This window comes from Lepisosteus oculatus, chromosome 11 (genome assembly GCF_040954835.1).
Source record: "Lepisosteus oculatus isolate fLepOcu1 chromosome 11, fLepOcu1.hap2, whole genome shotgun sequence".
In the NCBI taxonomy this organism is placed as follows: Eukaryota; Metazoa; Chordata; class Actinopteri; order Semionotiformes; family Lepisosteidae; genus Lepisosteus; species Lepisosteus oculatus.
In genome coordinates, this window is record NC_090706.1 from 11,686,985 (window position 1) to 11,710,762 (window position 23,778).

The 23,778-nt window shown below is 39.2% G+C and overlaps 1 protein-coding gene across 1 annotated transcript in view; it reads left to right on the top strand.

Annotated features, from left to right (window-relative positions):
* The first annotated feature begins 11,375 nt into the window (after window positions 1–11,375).
* myom3 (myomesin 3) overlaps window positions 11,376–23,778 on the top strand; it is a 93,788-nt gene continuing 81,385 nt past the window's right edge. Inside the window, exons 1-2 of the mRNA XM_015349195.2 lie at window positions 11,376–11,574; window positions 12,677–12,795. Coding sequence (XP_015204681.2) covers window positions 12,689–12,795 — 107 coding nt within the window. The 5' untranslated portion in view covers window positions 11,376–11,574; window positions 12,677–12,688. The remainder of the gene's footprint in view (window positions 11,575–12,676; window positions 12,796–23,778) is intronic.

The window sequence follows — 23,778 nt, forward strand, 5'->3', positions numbered from 1 at the left end:
ATCCAGCTATCTCCTTTAGGACAAAAGTCACTACAAATCAACTAATTATGAAATTCATCATTTCAATACAGCATGAACACAACATAATCATAACCCTGCATAATAATTTAGATATTTTTGAGAATCAATGGGTGTGTTTATTCTGTCAGATATGTAGTGCTAACAGGAGCATTTTACTCCAAGATACATTAAACACTGAAACATATCAAAAGATAATTTTTTAAAGTATATTGTGTTAGAACTGTGTTAGCATATTAAATGCTATTGATCTAGATAATATAACCATGTCTAGTCTGTTTTGAGTAGGCCACCTTGAGGACTGATTTTTTTTTTCAGATGGTATCCTGTGCAATTTTTTCCTCTTTTCTTTCTTTCTCAGACTCCTTTGTGTCACTCTCAGAAAAGGCTAGCTCTTTGTTTATAAGCACAGGGATATTGCTGGCAGGCCAGGAGGGATGTAAGTTATTTCACTGCTATATCTTACTTCCACAACTTGTCAAAAAGAACTTGCAGAGATACATAAAAGCAACTTATTTACAAAAGTGCCTGAGGAGGCTTTAGTGACGCCAATAGCAGAAGCGCCATGTTATTTTCACAGCAGGTATTGACACTTAAACCCATCATCGATATGCCAAACGCTTTTCAGATTGGGGTGATCAGACAAGAATAATATAAACAACCTTGCATAGCGTAAGTGTCATTTTTCGCATCCAATAATGTAGAAGTATCTGCATTCTTTTATCTCAAGATAAAAGAAAAGATCGTAAAATAGTAGGAAAACCATTTCAAACATTTTCAAACAGCACTAAAATCATCAGTGACTGTTTTCCCAAACTACTTCAAATCTTAGCTCAAGCATTTTCAGAGCAATGGCGATAAAGTTAGTGTTACAGGCTGCTGGATGTACAGATGTATTAATTATACTATGCACAGCAGATGCTAAATGTTTTTGCTTTGCTGCCTTTGGTGAAGTTCTTATAAACTCCACAGTGGATGCAGATTTTTAAAAAGCTTTTTAAAACTGTTAAAAATAAAAAGCTATCAAATAAAAAGCTATCAAGCTTTATCACACCTAGTCTTAGAAGAGACATTTCAGACGTTTTTTTCACTTAAACCAACAAGGGTTTTTACTGTTCTCACACTATACATACAGTATTGTTTTGCTTTCTATTTATAAATTTGCTTTCAAAGATTTGTAATGGGATGCTTGTCTGTATATGGAACAGCATGCAAGAGTGTTTATTCCTCAAGAATCTATTCCTTTGAGTAGGACCTGCACCAGAAACAGGAAGTCACTGGAGGTGTAGCCATGCAGGTATAATTTGCTCACGATACCGATGTTCTGTGAAAATTCTGGAAACAGTATTTTGTACATGATAAAATTGTGAAATAAAAGATTTCAGAGAAATGTGCACTACATTAATACAGAAGCATGCACTACTGTCTCGGGCTGAAAAAGGACTAAGGAAAGATATCTTAATCAGCTATTTAATGTCACTGAAGCAAAAGAACTTGAACAGTTGATGACCTTTAGTAGATATATTTAGATAATATTTAGTTTATTTTACCTCGGTTTCTGATATTTTGTCAACCTCATCCTTGACAAAACATCCACATTTCAGTACATTCCACTGTTACTGAAGGGATGAATTTGTTTGTTGTGTCAAGCAGAATATCTGTGAATATTGCCTTCCATTCTCTACTGATTCCATATCTATGTTACCTCAATGTACTGCTGGCTGTACTACTGCTGTAATTTTCCCTAAATTACAGACCTTTGTTTTGGACCCTACCTATACAATTTCAAAGCATACTTCATAGCCACACCATATTGGGGCCACAGGGTCTGTTGAATGAAAAGAGGTCTGCACAGACATCCCCTTGAGGCGCCCCAAAAAACGAAGGGAGAAAGCACTCGCTAGCCATGTCTACAATTTCTCTTTCAAATGCTAAAATCTCTGATGTTTTTTTCTCAATCTGTATGAAGACAATTTAAATCCCGATAGCCCCCTCTTCAGTTCCAGAAATAAAAATGGCATTATAATTGACAGTGGGGGACTACAGTACTGTCCAGGGTATACCTGGACTTGCGTCCATTGATTGCTGAGACAGGCTCTGGCTCCGCCACAGCCCTGAATTGGATGAAGCAGTTAGAAAATAGATGGATGGGTGCATTCTAATGGATATTGGTGGTCTGTAGTCTCTTTACTCCTAACGCAATACCTTTTGAATTTATTTTTACATTTGACCCATATAGATTCTGAGACCCTTGATTCCTCTAGGTTCCATTCTTGTGTCTCAATACTCTTTCTGATTTAAAGTCAGATAGTTTCATATAGTTTCTCCTCCCCCTCTTCTATTTTTCCTGTCTGGAACACTGTTGTATCTCCAAGTGTTGCATTTGTCACCATCACTCTGTTAGCCATGTTTCAGCTACTAAAATTACATCACAACTGCCTGCTAATGCAGAAGCTTTCATTTTCTGCAATTTGTTCCTAATGCTCCTGACATTTACGTATAAATGTTAACTCAACAGGTCCTGTGACATTTTGTTTTTTCCTTGGCTTTTTTTATTCCAATACTTGTGTATCTCCCTTTCGGATTTTCTTTGATTTCTTCCCCCTTGTAGTTTAAACATTTTTGAATTTCTGTGTAGGTCCTTCCCTGTAGTTTGATGAAGAAGATCTTGAAACTCACTTACAGTAACATTCAGTACTGCTTAACCACTAATCTGGACACAGAATAAAACTTTATTGGAACTGATCTGGTAAGAGAAACAAGCCTTAATCAGTTACTTACACTGTTACATTTCTGTGAGATTGCAGTATTCTGCATGTTCTTTACAATTCTTCACATAGGCTGCCTCTTGAAGGTCTAGGAAACAATATCACTGTCAAATTGTTGTGTTGATTAATAAGCCAAAATAAAGAAACACTAATGTCTCTGCTAATGTGCTTCATTACATGCCAGCTTCTGTACCATACTATGCCACAGGACTCCACCCCAAGGCATCAGTGTATTGTGGCATCAGTGATAAATCATCTACAGGTATGAGACATGGTAATACCAAATCAAATGTGATTAAAGACCTTAAGATTATTATTTTTTCATTAGCTAAAATGAAACCTGAAATGTAATCAATCAATACAATAAAAAGTCATTTTTGGTGCCTAGATGTTCAGCAGAAGGCCTCAGGTTCTGGGTAACAACAAAAGTGAAATTTGAAACATTTTCCAGCTAAAACTGTCACCAAGCTACAGAAAATCATATGTCATGACTCATTTTTTGTTCTTCCTTGATTTCTTTGGCTTTATAGAACACAGTATCCCTTTTACACCACAGAAATGTGCTTGACCAAGTTTATATAACCTTGAGAAAGACATATTCTCACGTGCTCTGGGATTATTATACTTTATATTACAAAATACTTTATTTTGAATAATGTCTGACTTACAAGCTTAAAAAATGCTTGTAGGCCTAAAGCCTAAAGCTTTGCTTAGTCTCTATTGGTTAAGTTCAGGAAACATTAAACACCTGGAAAGCCTACAGCAGACTGATGTGCTTGTAAGAGTGATAAAACTAGATCTTAAATCGTGACAGAAGTGTATAAAAGTTTACCTTTCCCAGGAATCCCATCTGACACAGTTCAGTAATTCACAGCATAAACGTGGCGAGAAAGGCTTGTCTGTCATTGGTGAAATGAGGTTTATAATGTATCTTTGGAGGATTACAAAGAGAGGTATTTACTAAGGAGGACAGTAATTCACAGAAAGGAGAGGAGACACCTGCCTGTTGAATTTTAATAAAGAAAAGCTGAAGGACTGGGCATTTTAAATGTAAAAGAAAGAGACAACTCCCACTCAACCTTTTTTATTTAAAACGGCATTTCACCAAGGAAAGTGTTCAGTCTACAAATGTCTTGATGAAGGACAATACGCCTTCCCCATTTATAGATTATGATACAAGATGTAAGAAATTCAATTCCTGAATCCTGTATCTTCTTCTCTTTCAAGTGCCATTTTCTTACTGCTTTGATCCTCAAAACAACTGTTCTGCATTTACATTATGCATTAGAACACTGGGACACTTATGTGCCAGGCTCAATTTATAAACCATCCATTACAAAAAGAAAAATAAGGTTAGAAAATGTTCTTTCCTTTGATATTTTTTAAATTTGTATCTTTTTAAATTCAGACTTTGAAGGAACACAACTAGAAAATTGTTCTATTTTCCATCTTTTAATCTGCATTTGTAATCTCCAAACACATTTTCCTATCACAGTGGGAGACATGATTGCAGTCGCTTTTCAGATAAGTGAAATTCTGCACATCTGCATTATAATTTATTTGCAGTTTCTATTAATTGAGTGATCTTCTCATGCTGAATACCAATTACACTGTGAATAGGTGATTTGATATGGAATACCTCTTGTGCAATACAATTTCTGTGGGACAATACTCCTCATGAAAACAAATTCTGAGTCTCAGGACAGATATGTGGGTGGATGTTGAAACATTTTAGTAAAACTAGTTTTACTGACCTACACACTTTATATGTGGAGTAAGTCATTCAGTCCAAATCAGTTGGTCTTCAGACGTGAATAAATCTGCTCTCTAAGTCATAAGTTACAAAGACAGCATAATGCACAGCTAAGGTGTACTGAAATGGGTGGCTTTGACATTAAGGTACCTGTAACAGCAGAATGATTCATCAGCTAAAATGAATATGGGAATTCTCCCAATCCCCTTGCATTTCCAATTACAGTACTTCTGACTCTATCCTCTAGGCTGGCTCTTGTAAGAATGGGATGTTGCTTTAATTGTGTTCTAATCCTACTTTGCCACTTAGACGTCATTGTCAATCCTTAAGTCCCAGCCTCATACAGCTTCCTACACTAGGCCAAGCAGATGAAACCCAGCTGTGTGGGATCCAAAGACCCAAGCTGGAAATTTAGAAAATCAGCCATTGGATGCACTGCACTGTGATGGCTTGTTGTCTCATTGAAGAATGACCAGCATTACATCCTTACCCTTGTTATCATACACCATCTTTCATACTGTGAGTTCTGCTGTGCCTATAGCAGACTGATCTCTGAATGTTGGAACATTAGAAAAATGCAAATGAGAGAAATCCATTCTACCTGTCTTGATCACTTGGGTCATCAACATCATGACTGAACAGCTCGTTCAAGTCATTCAGAATCCTTAGTATAATGCAATGCAATTTGTATTGAGTGAAACTGATTTTGGGTTCATTGCTGAGCGTGAAGCACTCAGCTGTGTTCACTTTGCAAGAATTTTTGGTAGTGCATATACTGTATTTGTGTTAAGTTCTTCATTAATTTTCTTTGTTCGATTATGAGGAGTTTTAACCTGTCAGCATACAATATTCCTTCTTGAATCCTCAATATAGTATTTGAACTCTGCAGTAGGTGATCCTTGAAATTAAAATAAATAACATATTACATGAGCTTGATTTGATAATTTGGTTTTCTCACTAATTAAATAATTTGGTTTGCCCATTTTTATCTGACAAAAGCTTCATGTGAATGCATGCTCAATTATACTGGCATGTGGGGAAAAGTGTATAAATAAAGGTGTTCATTAATTAACAGAAAGTCATAGAAGGTTCTTGCTGTAAGCCAAGGGTCATCACAGAAATCATACAAGACTGGATCGGCACTCAAAAGGAAGAGCAAACCTGTCAGGATTGTTAAGTGAGAAGCCCTGCAAAATGAGACACAGCTGGTCTGAATGCGTAATTAGCACTCAGAGGAAGTGAAATTCCATATGAGGAAAAGGGGCTAGTGGGACGGGCTCTGTGTGGAATTGGCCTCTCCTCTGGACTAATTAAGAGGCTTATAAGACCAGCTAGGAGGAAGGGTTTTAGTCTGTGTTTAGCCTCCATGTTGGAAGATAAGAGGAGTCAGTGCTGTTGTGCAGAAGTGCTGATCAGTAACAGATGGAGGTGGGTTAGGGATCATCTAGGAAATGTCACTTATGTATGTACTGAGGGGTGTTGCTGGTGCTGGACAGATGGCTTTTGGGTTGATTGTTTGCCAGTCTTGATGGGGTGTCCTACTGTTTTGTGAAGCTCGGCTAGCAGAGCCATGGTTGATGGGGAAGGTGTTTGCTTCCTGGTATTGCAGTGTGTTTGCCTTCTGCAGTCAGCAGAAGGAATGTCAGTGACCACTTCACTCTTATCACCACGTGGATGGTCTTGGAGTGTGCAGTGAGAGAAACCAGTTGCTGTCACTAATACAGGCTCTGATTTATAGAGCAACATTGCTGACCAAAGAGATCCTGGTTGATTTAGTGTAATAAAGGTTTGTGAATAAATTAGAATCTGGACATTACATTCAATGTAATGGTCTTTCAAGATCAATAAATGGGTAACATGCACTGTGAGATGAATTCAAGTTCCTCATCTGAATTATCCAGTACCTGTTGATACAGGTGAAGTTGGGTGTTACACCTTTATTGATTGACATAAAATATGGGTGGTGTGACAATGGGGAAAATCTTAACTGGGAGTCAAACCATGTGAGAAGCTACTGAGAAGATGACCATGTTTGATTTAAGATTCTGGAGAGCATCTGCAAGACAAGGACATAAGAAGTCTGGTGTTGATGGAGCCTGTTTTTGCGACAACCTTTAACTTCTCCTCTTGCCCCATCCCTGTGTGGGAAGTTAACAGCTGCTCAATAGCAAAAGCTGGTTTAGGAAGGAGCTTGCAAGAGTGATTTCAAGGACAAATTTAAGTCTGGAAGTACAAGAACTAAAACCTACTCACAAATAACCGCACAAGACATGATGTGGAATAAGTGAGTAAGCACTTCATAAGAACCCTTTCAAATGAGGGTGGCTGTTCTGATGGCCTCAACATGTTTGAGACTCTCATCCCTTTTGGTAAAGTGCCCCCTTTTTGTTTTTACATGCACTGCCCTGTAGTTTTCACTTCTGGAGGGGGGAAAACCTGCACAAAATTGAGCAATGATTGCACTACATCCCACAAGGATACTTATTTTGGTTTAAAGCCTTATTGTATTGCTTCCTAGCATGCGGTGTAGCTTTGTCAAAAGGATTAGCTGTCAACTTACTTGTATTTCAGAGGCAGTATGAACAGCTAGTGCTTTTCTCACAGCCTAGTTAATCTCGGATCAGCTGCCTTCCCTATTCAGCTTCAGGAGCTGCAAACTAATAGCCAATCCTATTAGAATGGGAACCTTTTTTCTAAGAGTCAGGCCGAATGAAAATTGGAGTAAAGGAGCTCAAATTTGAGGAAAAAGAGCAAGGGATCTTGGCCTGGTCCTAGTGATACCATTGGCTCGTTTACTTAGTCTACCTACTCATTATGATTGAACTAATTTGCTTCTTTGAAGCTTTTAAATTTTAAGTTAACTTGCTCAATATACTGTAAATACCTATTTACTGTACAGGTAAATCCCCTTTTCAAGTCTGAACCTGAGTGTCTCATTAAAATGTAATAGGGAAGCACTGAGCTGGAAGACAAAGCAGCATAAAAGGAGGTATCGGGGAGCAGAATCACAAGCCCTCTAGACCAGGAATGTGGCTTGGCATCACTGCACGGCACAAGACCTGCCGCTGCTTTCAGTGCATGAAACTATTTGGCAGGAAGGCTTATACTTTGGATCCTGTGCTGCCTTCCTGCAGCAGCTGGGTTCAACAGACCATTAGCAGTGCTGCATAGCCTCCCCCTTGTGCTTTACTTAGCCAAATGTCATAGATGAAACATGAGGAGCTCAAGTCCCACAAGTCAGGCCAGCATTGTTGCTGAGCATTTGACATTGGTGGCAGGTGTGGCCTGTAAACATTTTATAAATAAACCTTGCATAGCTACTGCTTTTGTCCTGTTGTTTTTTGTTTTTCCAGAATATAGAAACAGTTCTGAAGTAATTTCTTTGCTATGGTTGATTAGCAGAGAAAGTGCACGAGCATGACAATCTGGATTTTTTTTTTGGTCGGTTACTTTCGGAGGTGATTTAAACTAGAAGGCAGCATTGGACTGGGGGAATAAGTTTTGATCTGACTAAGGCATAGAAGTGCTCCTTTGTGGATTGCTGTAGGAGATCTAGGCTTAAAAACCCAGTTTTGGTAGAGATGAAAAAATTGTAAAGGAAATCTTAATTGCAGTTAAGACAACCTGTCAAAGGCCGGGCAGTTGGAGGGCTCATGCTACCACTACCAAAGAACTTGAGCTTAGTCATCATTCTAATTCTCATTGAGAGCAGCACGTCCAGTTCGATTATTCATTGCACTCTATGTGAGCAATTTTGGGATCAATAGTACTGGAAGCAAACTGCTTCGCTATTGTATACTGTAACAGACATTGGAAGGTGGGTGGTGGATGTATACTCTACCTGCAATACTAACAAGCTTCAGCTGAAGTATTCAGGGTAGTAACTGGAAGCCATTCTATTACTTCAGCATTTAGTAAGTAGAAGTATAGTTTTTTTTTCCCTCACCATAATTTATCCTCTGTAAATCGGGGGGGGGATATGGAGTGCATATTGAGCATAGCCAGTCTTAACCTGGGCAGTGTCATTTGCCAATTCTAGCCAGGATTCCGCAAGCATAAGGGTCCCCTTGGCCAGATGTTATTGAATGTCATGTGACTTTCATTGTGCTTTCCTCTGCTTGCCAAGTAAGAGCAATCCCTGGAGCTTCTAAGACTCTGGGAACTGTCCTCAGGGAGGTGTTGCTCCTGCAGTTGGTGCTGTCCTGCCTCTGTGGATCTCCAGCAAGACGAATGATGAAAAGCTCAGCCCCCCCCCACACACACACATCCTCCTAACGTCTTGACGTGTATGTGGGCTGATCGGCAGTTGGGATTGTCAAAATAATGGATGCCTTATTTTATTTTTAGGGAAGGACTGGCATTAATAGATTTGGAGCTGTATGTGTTTTCAGTATTTGTGGATTTTGCATGCAATTTTTTCATGCTTAACTCATGATGCAAAAAAAGTTAAAAGGTATGAAATCTGTGTTTTCAGGAGTTAAAGCTCTTGAATGAAACGGAAGACAGGATGACATTTACGATGCTACTGTGACACCTTTCCTGACTATGCAGTTTTCTTTCCATGTCCCTAAAAGTCTTTGTCTCAAGTTGTAGAGTGATTGATTCCCCAGAATACACTGTTATTGGTTTATACGATGACGGGTGTCAGTGCCAGCTCTTATGATAGAGTCATGTGATGCCACGCAAGTGGTACAGTAGCATCTCCAGCTACAACCAGATAGAGGCAGTTTTATCTTGCATCCTGCTAGAAGTCTACTCCTTGGAGCAGCCAGCAACTGAAAGTACTATCCAGGCTTCCTTGAGATGCTCCTGGTTTTATTCTCTTCAGTGTCACGCCCTCTGCAGCCAGAGGGCGCTCCTTCTCTGTCCTGTCCCTAGTTTCCGGTCTGCTGTCCTTCCTGTCCCTCTCTTCCTTGGGCTATATATTTCCGGGTCTTGCACTCTGTCCTCGCTCAGCATTGATGTTCGGATGTCCTGAGACCCGCCTAGCACCAGGGTGCCCCACGTCCGCTCCCTGAGGGCATAGGTTTCTATACGGCATTCCTGAACTCTTTGCACTAATGAGCCCGGGCCTTTTTCCCGTCTCGCCGCTACGCATATGGGTCTTTTTCTGCTCTCCTGCTCCCCACGGTTAGTCCCTTTGGACGTCCGTGACATTCAGCCCTTTGAGCAGTACCATTTCACCAGAAATAGTGCTGTTAATATTTTCTGACATCTTGTCCATTTTATTTTTCAAACTTTTTTGTGCTCTTAATATTTATCCATCATTTCATTCGCAATTTGTGGTGTTAAATATTTTAGGGGATGGCTGTAGTATATTTTTGGTTATGTATTCTCAAATCTGTATTTAATGCTTTCCATAACTGTCAAGCACTGGTTTCTGAAATAGAGGACAATTTGTTTCCTTCACTTTATCCCAAATATGCTATTGGTCTTGCTTGTTTTTCTGCATATGATTTATGCATCCTACCTCTTTCATGCTGTCTCATTGCCAGGACTGAGGTTTTATTACTTATTAGAATCACAAGTGAGTATCTTGACTCTTCAGTGTCACATGACAGACTGCTGACCTCATTCATAAGAAAATAAGAAAGGGGATCAATGCAAGAGGCTGCTCAGTCCATCTTGTTCATTTCTGCTCATATATTCCAGTGCAGGAACAGGCTGGAGATACAGCTGTCATTGCAATGAGTAATGCAAATAGCATGAGGCCTGTGCACATGCATATGAGTTGGCCTGTAGTTATGTTACATTAATCTTCACTGCTTTAGAGTTAATGTAGTACACAGTTGTGCTTTTGTTCAATGGTATAGCCTTATTCTCTAATATTGCTTCACACAGTGTTATGAATATTGATTTCTGTGAAATTTGAAGCCCATGACTGCCAGAATTTTTTGAAAGACTAGTGAACTAGGCAGCTGCCTCAATGTACCTTCTGAATTCTGAATTGTCCTTCGGTGTCAGAAATCTCCTGTCTGCAAAGGTCATGATGACAGGAGTGCAGGAAATTAAGGAAGGCAGTGCCTTATCCCTCAGCACTGTTTTCTTCTTGACAAAAACTGAAATCACGTCAGAGGTGGCAGTCTGGTGTGTCTGGTGGAAAGTGCTTTCGAAAGCCCTCTCACTGTTTGGTGCAGCTCATCAGTCACACTTGCAACAGGCCCAAAGATGCATTGTAGTAAGTGAAGCTCAACAGCTTGTTGCTGGTACAGCCTTTTTCCATTTACTTTGTCTCAAATTGAATAAACCCCAAATTCATAAGCGTTAAAAGCAGAGAAACCCTCAAGTTAGCACTGGAGCTTAGTTCAATAAACCAAAGTAAATATTTAAAATGTAGATGTTTTTTAAACTAAGACATGTGCCTCACGTGAAACATGTTTCAAACATTATTTGGCAACTTTAATAGCTGTAGAAATACTGCATGAAAGCCTACATCTGCATAGATCCAGTCTTCCCACAATGAACACTGTCTAATTCCTGCACATAAACTATAGCAGGAAGGCTGGAAACATTCAAATAAAACTTTAGCTAGTGGCATTTCTGAATTGGCAAGACCAATGAATACATTTAAATGTTTTATTGCACTTCTAGATGAGGAACGTGATCTCCTTTATAATTTGATGGCACGTTTCTTATTAAAGATGGCTTATGGAGTAGTCATTTTCTTAGAATAAGCTAGAGAAACTTCAAAAACATTTGCCTCTCTGTAAAGAAGACCTGCTGTTCAGTTTGAAGCCTTTCTGCCAAGATCTCTTTTCCTCTATTGTCTGTTCAGCTGCCAATGAAGTGTGGTGCTGTGAGTCTAACTGGGCTGTAACAGAGGGGAGTCTATATTTACTGCCTTGGGAAGGACACCATTGTGTGAGCTACATTCTCAGGCTGAAGGGCACAGTGTGTCATCAGCTGGGAGAACTAACCAGCTCTGTCCTCTCTTTTGCTCCTCAAGGTGCTCAAATCCCTTGTGTGTTGGAAGAGTCGTTTCTCTGCGACTGACTTGTTGCAGCAACATCCTTGAGTGATTTGCCTAATTATTAGGTAAGGTTTTGTTTCAAAAAATGGGGTTTGTCAGAAACCAGAACAGTGTCACCAGTGGGGGCAGATAGTGAAATGAAAAAAATCTAGATGAAATATAGAATTGAGAAGCTACCTGTCCCCAAATATCAGTTTTTTGTTACTGTTACTGTACGTCTTTGTGTTATTTGTTTGCTAGTATGTTTATTAAACTGGGATCCACCTTGAATTGTTCAAGAGCTTCATGTAATTTATTTGGGTGTTATCTATTTTTAGTGATGTATCTTTGTGTTCTTGAATGTAGAGCAATCTATTTTTCTTGCCTAAATGTAATATGTAGTTTCAAATGTACATAGTGGCTTATTTCTCAGTGATACCTCTATTATTGTTTTAGCTAGTGGTAGTTTTTTTTTTACTTTGTACCATAAACTTGTTGTGATTGTGACTAAAGGTGAAAATACTGAATATACATTTTTAGGATTAAACTATTTTTTTGGTTTAAATTAGTTTGGAGTTGACAGAAATAGATACTGAACTTACACTGTCTTAATGGAATTGCATTAATTTAATTTATTCCCTTTGGGTTCTCAGTTATCTGCAGGGAGCACAGATATGAGACATTAAATGTAACTGGATTAGATGGACTCATCCATCAATGTTATCCTTCAAGGAGTGAAGCTTTCTGTAAAGCTACATAAGACTACAGGTCGAAATGTCTCATTATCTGATTTAAGATGATATTTCCCAAAAGCTTGTTAAAGAAGGTTTAAAATAAATTCAGAAAAGGTTTCATTCTGCTGTACTGCCCTCTTGAGAATCTATTACGAAATTAAAGGGATATCATTAACAACATACTGTAGTCTGACGTTGTTCATTTTAGTCCAATTAAACTTCACAACAAGTCATTGCAATAATCTAAGAGCGAGAGCTTTTGAATAATAGACCTGAACTGATTAGCTGCTAGGTCAATGGCCCGCAAAGAATTATAGCCATATTTAATTTAATGGGTCTTTAAATTGTTAAATATATTTAATGCTCCTCTTTATTTTTCGATTTGCATTAATATTTTATGCTATGTTCGGCGTAAATAAGGCATATAAATGTCTTTCTTTATTTCCATTTCAAGAGTTGCCTCAGAATGGCATCAAAGACGCTGATACATCACACACAGGAGAAGCAGAGTGATCAGATGTTTCACAGCCTCCAAACATCCTCCACAACCACCAAGAAGAAATTCAAGTCGAGGTAATTAAGCCTGTCCATCTAAGTGGAGTCTTTTTTTTTTTTTATTTGAACATTCCACGGTCCTTTATGAGGGAGAGCACACATAATGTTAAGATGTTAACATTCCTGCTGTTGTGCTCTCTTCACCAAAAACATTTCTGAATCCTAGCCACTTCCAATCAAGAAATAAGTCGGCACTAAATACTGTTAGGCCCCTACTGAGACAGCCAGGTGTCTGGATTTGACCTGTTATGTCTGAATGGTTTACAAGTCCGTGAGGCAGCAATGAAAAAGCTATCAAGTCCAGTTTTAAGATTATTAATTAGTACAGAAATCATGACAGGGCAAGGCCAGGCTAATATGTTGATACAATCTGCGCGATAGTGTGGGGTACCCAGCTGAATAGGTTTCCCATCAGGAGGAGCCTAGAGGTGGGGTGTGTATTAGAAAAAAGTGAACTAAAGTGAGGTGTTGCTGAGCTGAGTGGACAAAGCAAACGCACAGTTAATAGCTCCCACATTCATTAAAAATACAAGGTTCTAGATGTTTCCATGCCCTCATTGTGAATATTTCAGCATGCAAAGAAGGCAAGAACATGATTTGACTTTGGCCTAGGCTAATTAAGGAAAACATTTCAGTTTAGTCTGTGGAGGAGGTAGTGGCCCTATCATATCTATGACAGGAACAGATGTCAGTGGTGAAAACAAACTGTTGAAGCAGAGAAAAAAGGTATGTCCAACCTGATAACAGATCATTCCAAACAAGGTACTCAATATTTCTCATTTTGTGGGAGAACTCTGTAGCTTGCATCCAAAACAAACCTACTGTGAAGTCCTTGGTTCAAAATGTGTACTGTAGGAAACTTATTGGGTGACAATTTGTTTAATCCACACCTAAATACTGACATTCCGCAGAATAATGCTTTGATGGCTCTGTGGCAACATTACTTTGTTCTTTGTCAGATTTTTATAGCTGTCATTTTACAGAATTTTAAGTTCATAGTGACTTTTGTTCCTACTGAATTTTAGCCTGAGCTCATGCTGAAATAATTATGCAAATATAACAGCAATGAAATACTGCCTTTAGGTCTCTTGACGGAAGCTCTCACCTGGAGAAAGATTATATCTGGCAAGAGGGATTGAGTGCAGGAAGAAAAGGGTCTATTTTTTAGATGTGTATAATAGGACTAAGAAATGTTTGTTCCATATTTAAAGTCAATGGTCGTTTGCAGAGAGCTGTTATTTCCTCAAAACTCAGGTGCCAAGAAAATTCAATTAACTAATATTATTCATACAATCAAACCACTTTAGTGTCACTGCAGCAAGCATTAAATTGAAAACAAATTAAATAATCAATAGCAGCTTAAGTTACTGCTACACTGTTATTATCAATCACGTTCATCAGCACATACAGTATGACTGGTTTCCAACGTACTACTTCTGCTCACTGATTCTGCATATTTTCTGTATTTTGATGACTATCAGGTATGGTGCCTTGTCACATAGATGAAAATGAGGTTTAGATATGTTAGGATATATACAGTATGATGATACAGAAAATGAAGTTTTTGAGTTCCTGTCACAATACTCCAACATGCTCATCTAACAAACAATGAGTCGTAAATGAAGACAGCATGCTGGACAAGAGCAAAAGGAACATTTTGAAACAACAGCTGCAGTTTCATCTGTATTCTGACTGAATATCAGAGGAACAACATCTGAATATTTTAGATAGATGGTAATACCATAACTGCTAGTGAGTAACACCATAAGGGTTTACATACAGTATGCACAAGATAGGGGGGCATGGTGGTGCAGTGGCTAGCATTGATACCTCACAGTGCTGGTGCCTTGATTCCAACTCCGGACATGGAATGCTATCTGTGTGGAGTTTGCATGTTCTCCCCAGGTTTGCAACCCCAGTCTAAAGGCATACTGGTAGGTTAATTGGCTTCTGAGAAAACTGTCCCTGGTGAGAATGTGTGCATGGTTGTTTGTGTGTTAGTTGTCTCTTGTTAAAATGAACCATGCTAATATCCCCAGTTTTGCTCGGTCTCATTGAACAGAACTGAAAAGAGTTTCACCTTATTTGTGCTTTATTTGAAAGTATTTAGAGATGGACAGGCTGAGGAATCCCTCTGGCCTTGCAACACAGTAGCCCAAAAGCTTCTCAAGGCCTGGATTGAAGTGTTACATTCATTACAGATAATGACATCATGATTTCAGCTCAGTACGAGACAGTTTATGATGCTGTGAAGACAGAGTGAGGTCCCTCCAGGAACTGGACTTGACAGATGGTCAGTAACATGGATGGCCAGTCACGGCCCAGGAGGACTGCAGTCTAGGAAGTTTCACACGTCTCAATTTAAACAAGAAATCAAATCCAGCCATTAATTGGCCAAAAACCTGGAAAGTCTTATTCGGACCCGTCTCCTGCTTAGATTATCAATTCTTCCTGTGTTTGAAAACAAAAAGGTACGATTCAGGTATGGGTTACTCCAGTCTTCAAGGTCCACAGAATCCTCCGATTCTTGTTCTTGTGAATGTTACTTACTGTATTAATTACTGTGTTGATTAATTGTTTGAATAAAAATCTTATCAGTTTTAGTCTGAATCAAATGCCTACTGTGAAAAACAGCAGGAATCCCAGCCTCTGAGGACCCATTCATTTCAGAGCGTAACCTGTAAAAACTGCCCGTGTTTTCCAGACCATCATAGGCCAGCTCTCGTCAGTGCATCAGAAAGATAAAATAGGGAAAAAAATGAAGCGTTCATCATAATTCACACTGCTTGGTGCTTCAGCCCATAAAAAACTTAATGAAAACTGGCAGTTTTATTCAGATACCTTGCTGATGGCATAAATAATTAAACAGCATGGAAATAAATGTCTACAGTGTGTTAGCCCTTGGAATGAAGAAAAGGGTGAAACATTTAATTGCTGGTATTGTCTTATGTTAACCTACCATTTCTTCAAGAGTATACGTTTATTTATTTTTTATTTTAGTTTTATCATTTAGCAAAATACATTTATTTGAAGTTTCAGATTATGTTAACTTAAAAGAATGTTTAAACTACAAATCAGGATTTAAACAATACAGACTATGGGGTGAGGGGGACAATGAATTATAATGACAGTCCTTTTTGTGGTTACCCATGAAAGCACTGGAGGGTCCTGTTAAAATCAATTGTTTGGCATTGATACCCCATTTTTTCAGAAGGCTTATGAGCATGCCTTCTCTGACAGGGTGTGATTTTTGTGATGTCTCAAGATCAGTGGAAAAAAGTTAAGGAAGGGAAAATCGGTGGTGGTTCATCATATGTCTTTGAACACTGACAGTGCACACCTGGGGGCATCACATCAACGTACTGTGACCACCATTTATGTCAATGTTTATTGGAGTAAGAACTCGTGAACAGAGAGTGCAGATTTGGGGTGAATAGATAGTCTGCCATGGCCCTGAAGTGGGAGAAGAGGTTAGAAAATGGATGGATGAGTGTGGCATTTTCTAAATCCATACAGGCTACGTACGCTGTTTCATACATCTGAAAGTCCAGTTTAGTGGGGGGTCCTGAGGGGCTCAGCTGGCACTGGTTCTCATGGTAGAGTGAGCTGTATGACCCAGATGTTGCGAGTCTGCAGCTGGGTTGGGTCACCAGTCAGCTGTGATTGCGATTCCACATGCAAAGGTTAACTAGTGCTGCCTGCCATAAGACTGGGACCGATTGGTCAGGGTCCTGTCTAAGTTAAGCTGTGACCCCCAGCCTACAGCTTCCAGGCTGCTGTAGTCATGCATTATGGTCAGTGAGGGGAGGACCTCTGGTCTAATAGGCAGCTGAACTGCAGCTGGCCGTCAGGTGTTCAAAGACGAACATGCTGGATGCAGCCTTTTCACACTTCCTCATTCATTCTCCCTGTCCAATTACCTGGCTCATCACTGTGGGCTGAGACATAAAGACACTGTTTCTGAATTCCCGGCCATTCCAAAATTGCCTAGGTATGTAATACAAATTGGTTGCCAATCCTACATGTATATAAGAAAAGGGAAAACATTTCTGTGTCAAAACAATTTATCTTTAGCTAATTGCTGGAAGAGGCCAATTGCTACTAGGGTAAGAACACTTAGGTAGTTCAAGTAGGGAGCTGTGTCAGCACGCGGAGGCTGCAAAGGAACAAGTAAAGGTTGGTTCCATGCACCTGAAAAAAGGCTCCACGGCCTAAACGTTGTTTCTTCTCTTTTCAGCATGGAACAAACCTTTACTTGTTCCTTAATAACACTTAAGACTTTGCATGTTTTTATAGATTTTCTCTGTGTAAGTTGTAACCCCTGAGTTACAGTGTTAGTCAGTCTTTTAAAGGAATTTAGGGGGACCAGGCTAAGCTTGTTAGCACCAGGATGCCGGGCGAATGTGACGCGCCATTATGTAAGGTCAAACAGATAAGCATGTGAAAGGAGAGGGCAATTGGTATTCAGGAGAAAAATGCCTGCCAGTACTGCTGCATGATAATTACTACAATCCCTGACCAAAATGAATCCTTGCAGAGAGCAAAGACAAAACTAGCAAAGGCTGCAGAAGGCTGTGAATTTTTTGTGTCGTCCCATACAGCGTAAGAAATCCTGTTCTTTACATTAGCAATGGCAAAAATGGGAAAATATAGCTTCATTTGTGTTTTCAGGAAAATCTATAGTTTTACCAATGGGGTTTTTACTACGAGGTGCGTACTTTACATCTTCATAAACACCTGCAATCCTAACCCTAAATCAAGAGCATGAATATCAAATTCTTATGATAAGAGTTTGTAAACTGACAGAGTGTTCCCAACAGGTTTTTATTCTGTTACACTAAAGGTTAAGATAAAGGTCAGCTTTTTTGGAGTTTACTGCTGATGTGAAAAGGATTTTCATAATGGCTTCTGTATAAGTTGATACTATATGATAGCTGATAACACTTGCTTTTGCATAAGTTGCAAGGACAATAACAAAGGCAGAGTATTAAAAATTAGTTGATTAACACGGTTATATAGGATTAAGACATTAGGAATCTAGATATTTACTACAGAGTATTAATACTATAGTTTAAACCTCCCCCATAATATTTTTTACTAAATTTTGCTTTTATTGTAGTATAAACATCAATTCATTTTCTAACCGTTTTATCCAGTATAGTGTTGCTGAGAAGCCAGAGCCTAACATGGCAAGCAACAAACACAAGAGCTGTACAAACACTCCTGTGCTATCTCAACTCTCTACAGCTGATATTTTCTGACTCTCTCCTTGAACAGCCCCTGGCCTACTGTATGCACATGACTGCTGACTTCTGACTCCTGCTGCCCCTGTCGAATGATCTGTTATGCACAGGACCAATCAGATTAACTTTTTCCTGTCTGTGAAATTCCATTCCACAGGAGGTAGATCTGTCAATTGAGGCAGGTGTCTCCAATTTAGTCCCCAGCAGGAGGCTGCAACCAAGCCTAAGATCGTGCTATAAGAGGCACCAAATAAATCCTAGAAAGGCCTTGTGAACACAAAGAGGATATTACTGGGAGCAGCCAGGTCAGTGTGTGATGAAAAGTGAGGCTCAATGGGAGTGGTTTGGAAGATTGGAATTGGTAGCAATATTCCTCATCAGCTAAGTGTTTCTGTTTCTGTCATCATCATAGGATGTAGTCAAAAACTAATATGTGAGATAGCATTCTGTATGTTTGGCATTAGTACTTTTTTGTAAATAATTGTCCCATCCTGAACTGTGCAAAGTTAGAGTTCAATAAGGGTTAGGTTTTCTTTATTTTCTCCTGTAAAAACCTTATTTGTTCTTAGGAGCTGAACACAATAATGAACTCAGGCTTCAGCCTGGGCGTTTGTATAGCTGTGGTGTCAAATGTGTTAATGTCCTGCAGTCCTGCCTGTAGAGATTATCTTCCACATATTAATTGCCTTCTGCTCTTAAACAGCTGGAGATAGTTCACTAAACAGCTCAATTAAATAACTCAGTAGGAATCAAAAACAGAAGATACAGTGAGCCCCATGTTACAAGTTCTTACAACTGACTGAAGATTTATATACTATATAGCTATAGTGCCTTCAACAAATTGCAATGTAACAGTGTTATTTGCTAAGAACAGAGCTATCTTTGATACAGTATATACATGTTTGAGCAGCACCTTAATTTCCTATTTCAAAAAAGGACATGGTCCAGGGTAGGGGAAAAAAACACAAAAACTGGGTGGAGATTACACAAATAAAAGTCCAATCCATCAGAAAGGTGCATGTTCCTGGTAATGTCTGTGGCCATCCAGCTTAACCCCTGTAAAACCCCACATGGAATGTGACCCAGTCCAGACCTAAACCCAGGACCCAAGAGCTGGGATGTGGAAATACTAAATGAGATGTGACCATGACACTCTGAACATGCCCCTGGTCATAAAATAAAATGTGTTAAAAACATGAGTGCTTGGAGAAGGCCCAATTTCTCCAGGAAAAATAAGAACACCAAGAAATGTTTTTGAAGTGTTTTGCATTCTACACAGATCTGATGTCAATTCACCACTCTTGTTCTGTACCCATTGTAGTTACTGCTTCTACAGTATCGTTACAGCCACCACTACACTTCAAGCCTATTTATATGCACAACCATTCATTAAGTGGACCATAGAAAATCCATAAATCAAGTGTAAAATGCAATGTAGATATTTTGTCATTTCATGATTTCCCAATGGCCCATTAGCCTCCAGATTCCTTGTGCTGTTGTTCAAAACCCTGTGACTGAAGCTAGTGACCAGTTAATGGGGTCATGGGCCAAGTAAACTGAGCTGTTGAACCACATCTTAGGCCCAGTTTTTCAGTGAAAAGTTGAGCTCCAGAATCATCTCAAAGACGAACGACAGAAAACATTGTTGACACGGAGTAGTACAAAGAGCTCTATACCCACAGCAGGCCTTGCATCAAAGATCTGGTCTTGAAAGACATTTCATCTGCCGTCAGTGCACAGCCTGCATTTTGTAGTTAATAAACTACAGTATGTGACAGCATTAAATTGGAATTAAGATAGCATTTCATTAATTAAACAAGAAAGCATGTTGTAGAATTGCCAGATATGTCTTTGGTTACTTCAGTCTCTGCGATGTTGTTGACGACAAAGAAATGGTGCCGAAGTTCAGAGTTTGTGTTATTTGATCACTAGGCAGTGGGACAGAAGAGGCTTCGGAAAAATAGAATGGATCACCAGCTGTGAACACAACGCACGTGTCATAAGACAGTATAGCTTCAACTTTATTCCTGTCGCAGAGACCAAACGGATAGTAATTCATGATAATCTTGGTTTATGCTGAATTCCTTACACTAGGTTTTTCGGTCAGGAATCTTTCTCCATTTTAATGTGGTTCCAATCGCTGCGCAGGTGTGCTGCCATTTTGAGGCCAATTTATTGATGGGTACTGTAGCGTCTCGCCCTGTTTTCTTCCCTCTGTGTCTAGACCCCGCCATTGCAGTTCTTTCCGTTGCAAAGTGCACTGCTTAGTGTGCCACTGCTTGCTGACAGTTTTCAGTTGATTATCCTATACATGTGGTCAGGTGTTGTTCATATGGATACTCTTTCTGCACAGCAATTCTTGTAATACTGTATATGAGACCCAGTGAGACTTCAGGATGATGATTTAAAACCTCTTCTTGAAATTGACATGTTCTGCTGCTATCTCAGTAACATAAGCCTGTCTCTGCAACACTGTAAAACTGTGTGACAAATACCATAGATCTTACTGGAACCCACCAATCATTCTGTGAGCTGCCTTTTCCTTTTCCATATTGCCCTGCATAATCCTTGTGCTCCCAACTTCCTATTGCCTTTGCATATTGCTTGCATGATAGAAAAACATGTCTGACATTTTTTTAGAACTATTAGTATTTATTAATAGTATTATTATTTGTAACATGTCATTTATGGAGCTATTCACAATACACCTAAAACAGTCATGCAATGAAATGTTGTCAAAGATTAGTTTTTCATACTTGTTCTATAATAGGTTCTGTAAGTCCAAACATAAACCCCTTTTGTGGTCATGATCATGTGTGCAGATTGCTTTTCCTCAGAGCTCAGTAGAACAGAAAAAAAGCAGAAGAGAGGCTGCTCCCATGGAGTTCAGCAGTTTTGTAAAAAATTAATTTCTTACATCTGTACTGCTTTAGTTGTATTTATAGCTCTATATAGAGCTCTCATCTGAAAGAATCCCAAAGCACTTTTACATACAGTATATTGAAAAGTACCATTTCTTCTCCAAATGAATTCTAGGGCATGTTTAAAAAAGTCAGATTTTGCAGTCCCTGGACACCAGGGTTAGCAACCCTACTCTTACAAGCAGTGCCTTAAGAACTTGAATAACCCAGTAGTCTGCACCTTGGTTTAATGCCTCATCTGAAGACCAGCACTACCTATAACATGTCTCTTCCCTGGTCACCGTACTGAGACATTGGCTTGGAAAGTTCAGAGGGAGGAGCACCACTTACTGGTCCACAAATGCCACATGAAGCAGCAGCAGCCTGGTTTTCAACAGAGGTCTTCTGCTTCAGTGCTGGCCAGGGCTTAATGAGCTTCTGGTTCTGACAAGATCAGGCTACAAGGTCATAATGTTACTGACTTTACTAAATAAATCATCAGAAACACTTCTCAGTTCCAACTGCTCCATATTCACAAATCTGTTTTCAATAATGTAACAGAGCCTTAATGTAAAACTTATTTTTCTGTGCTGAGCTGCCACAGGTGTGGCCAAAAACATTTCAGTGAACAGGGAGGAGATAAAAGGAAAAGCATCATCAAGGTAAAATATATATTGGACAAAAAAGGGGGATGATGTACTAAATTAGTTTTTCACTCAGGTGTTCACTAAGGAAGCAGGCAGCAATGTGCCTCAAACAGAAGGACGACAAAATTATGTATTGGAAAGTATGAGCATAGATGATAGAGAAGTGTTTTGGGTACTAGAAGACATCAAGATTAATAACCTCCCTACATCCCAATGGTATCTTACCAATTGTATTCAAGGAAATGAGAGAGATTATCTGTAAACCAATAGTTGTTTAAGAAAATACTGTAGCATACCCTGAATGGCTAATGTAGTACCCATCTGTAGAAATGTTCAGAAAACAAAGTCATTCTAGACTATTAATTCTGACTTCTATTATATGCAAGGCAATGGAAATGATAAGAACTAAACTTGAAATTCACCTACATTATATGTACATAACCTAGAAAATAGCCTAACAATATGAGAGAGGCAGGGCGAAATTCTTAGATCAATTAACTACTAACTACTTCATGGGCCAAATGGCCTTCTCCCTTTCGTAAATTTTATTATGTTCTTATATAAATTCATTATGCTGATTGACATTTATCATCGGCAGGGCAGATCAACAGGGGGTCTGCTGTGAACGTCACATGCTTCTGTGCTAATGTGTGACCACTGCAAGCTGTACTGTGCATCTGTAACTTGCTTTGCCCCATGATGCAGATGTTGAAGAAACATCACAGAGCCCAGACAAGCATGTTCCTGTTCACAGGTCTAAACTGTAGATACCAAATAGTATCGGTGCATCCCACAAATGTTCCATTCATCCACTTTCTGACTGCTTTATCCAATTTAAGGTAGTGGGGTTGCCTGTCCCGGAATGCAATGAGCGCAAGGCAGGCAACAGCCTAGACAGGTCACTAGTCCATCGCAGAGCATTTACAGATACAATCATTCACACACTCAGACTAGGGCCGGTTTTCCAAAAAGCCAATTCGCCCATCAGTATAGGTGGAAGTCAAAGCAAACATGGGGGAGGGGAATGCACACAGCACCCCAAAAATCTAATCCAGGGTCCTACAGCTGCAAGGCAGCAATGCTAACTATTGCTCCACCGTGCCACCCCACAAACACCCCATGTTCAATGGGGCTTAACTCTAGTGACTCGCAAAGTACTCCTATAGTGAAGTGACTATACATTCCTGTCTAGACCATTGCAATCAGACCTTCCCATCAAGTCCACCTCAGGTGCGACGGCACAAAGGTGATGATCCCTTGATATTTGCTCTTTTCCGTGATTCCTTTCTTGATTTTCCTCCAGCTTGACATCCAACAGATTAAATCACTTCTTCATGTGTACCCAATCAATCCTATATGCAATAGTCACTTGATTGTATCATGATTCGTCATGAATAATCAGTTAATCATAGTGACGTGAAAAGCCAATTCCCAAATCTGTGCATTTCATTTTTCTAAAAAATATTTATGCATAGAGTGCATCGTTTGATGCCCAGTATAATAAGATTCTAATTATTTAATAAGAGCTTTTTCAAAGCTGCTCATGCAGGTCTTTGAAGAACAAAAGAGCCATTTCAGAAGGTAAGTCTAAAATTGCACAACCAGTCATTTCTCTTTTGGATTAATTTAGTCTGATTAGATTAATTTTATTTTCTATTTTTATATCTAAAATTGCAACCCACTGCTCTGCTGTCAATACTACCACATACTCATTTTAATCTAAAATATTGTGAGATAATAACACTTGTTATCTTACATTGACATCTGCCACAAATTAAAATCTCCATGAGTAATGGCAGGTTTAATCTGGGGCTGCCGTGTTGCCAGAGGTTCATAACTGCTCAAGTAATAAATGACCTGGCCTGTTATTGCAGCCTCCTGGTGATTGTTAACTTTTCGCCTGTTTTTTGTTTCAACACACGGCACTGCCTAATTCGATATTTTTCATTTTCGTGATTAAAAACAGGGCGATCATTAGCTAAACAGCAGATTTTGAATTCAGGAAGAAAAAGGCTGCTCCAACCCCAACACTCTCTCACACACACAAACGTTGTAACCTGCAGTTACTGTAAAACCACACAGGGGAGCATTTAAACAGATTTTGTGCCTTGGCAAAAGAGAGGTTATCTGCTCTCTGAAAGAAATAATGCTGTTATTGGTGTCGGCAAACAAAAGCAAAACATATGAGCCATTCATCCCATGTGAATCTAG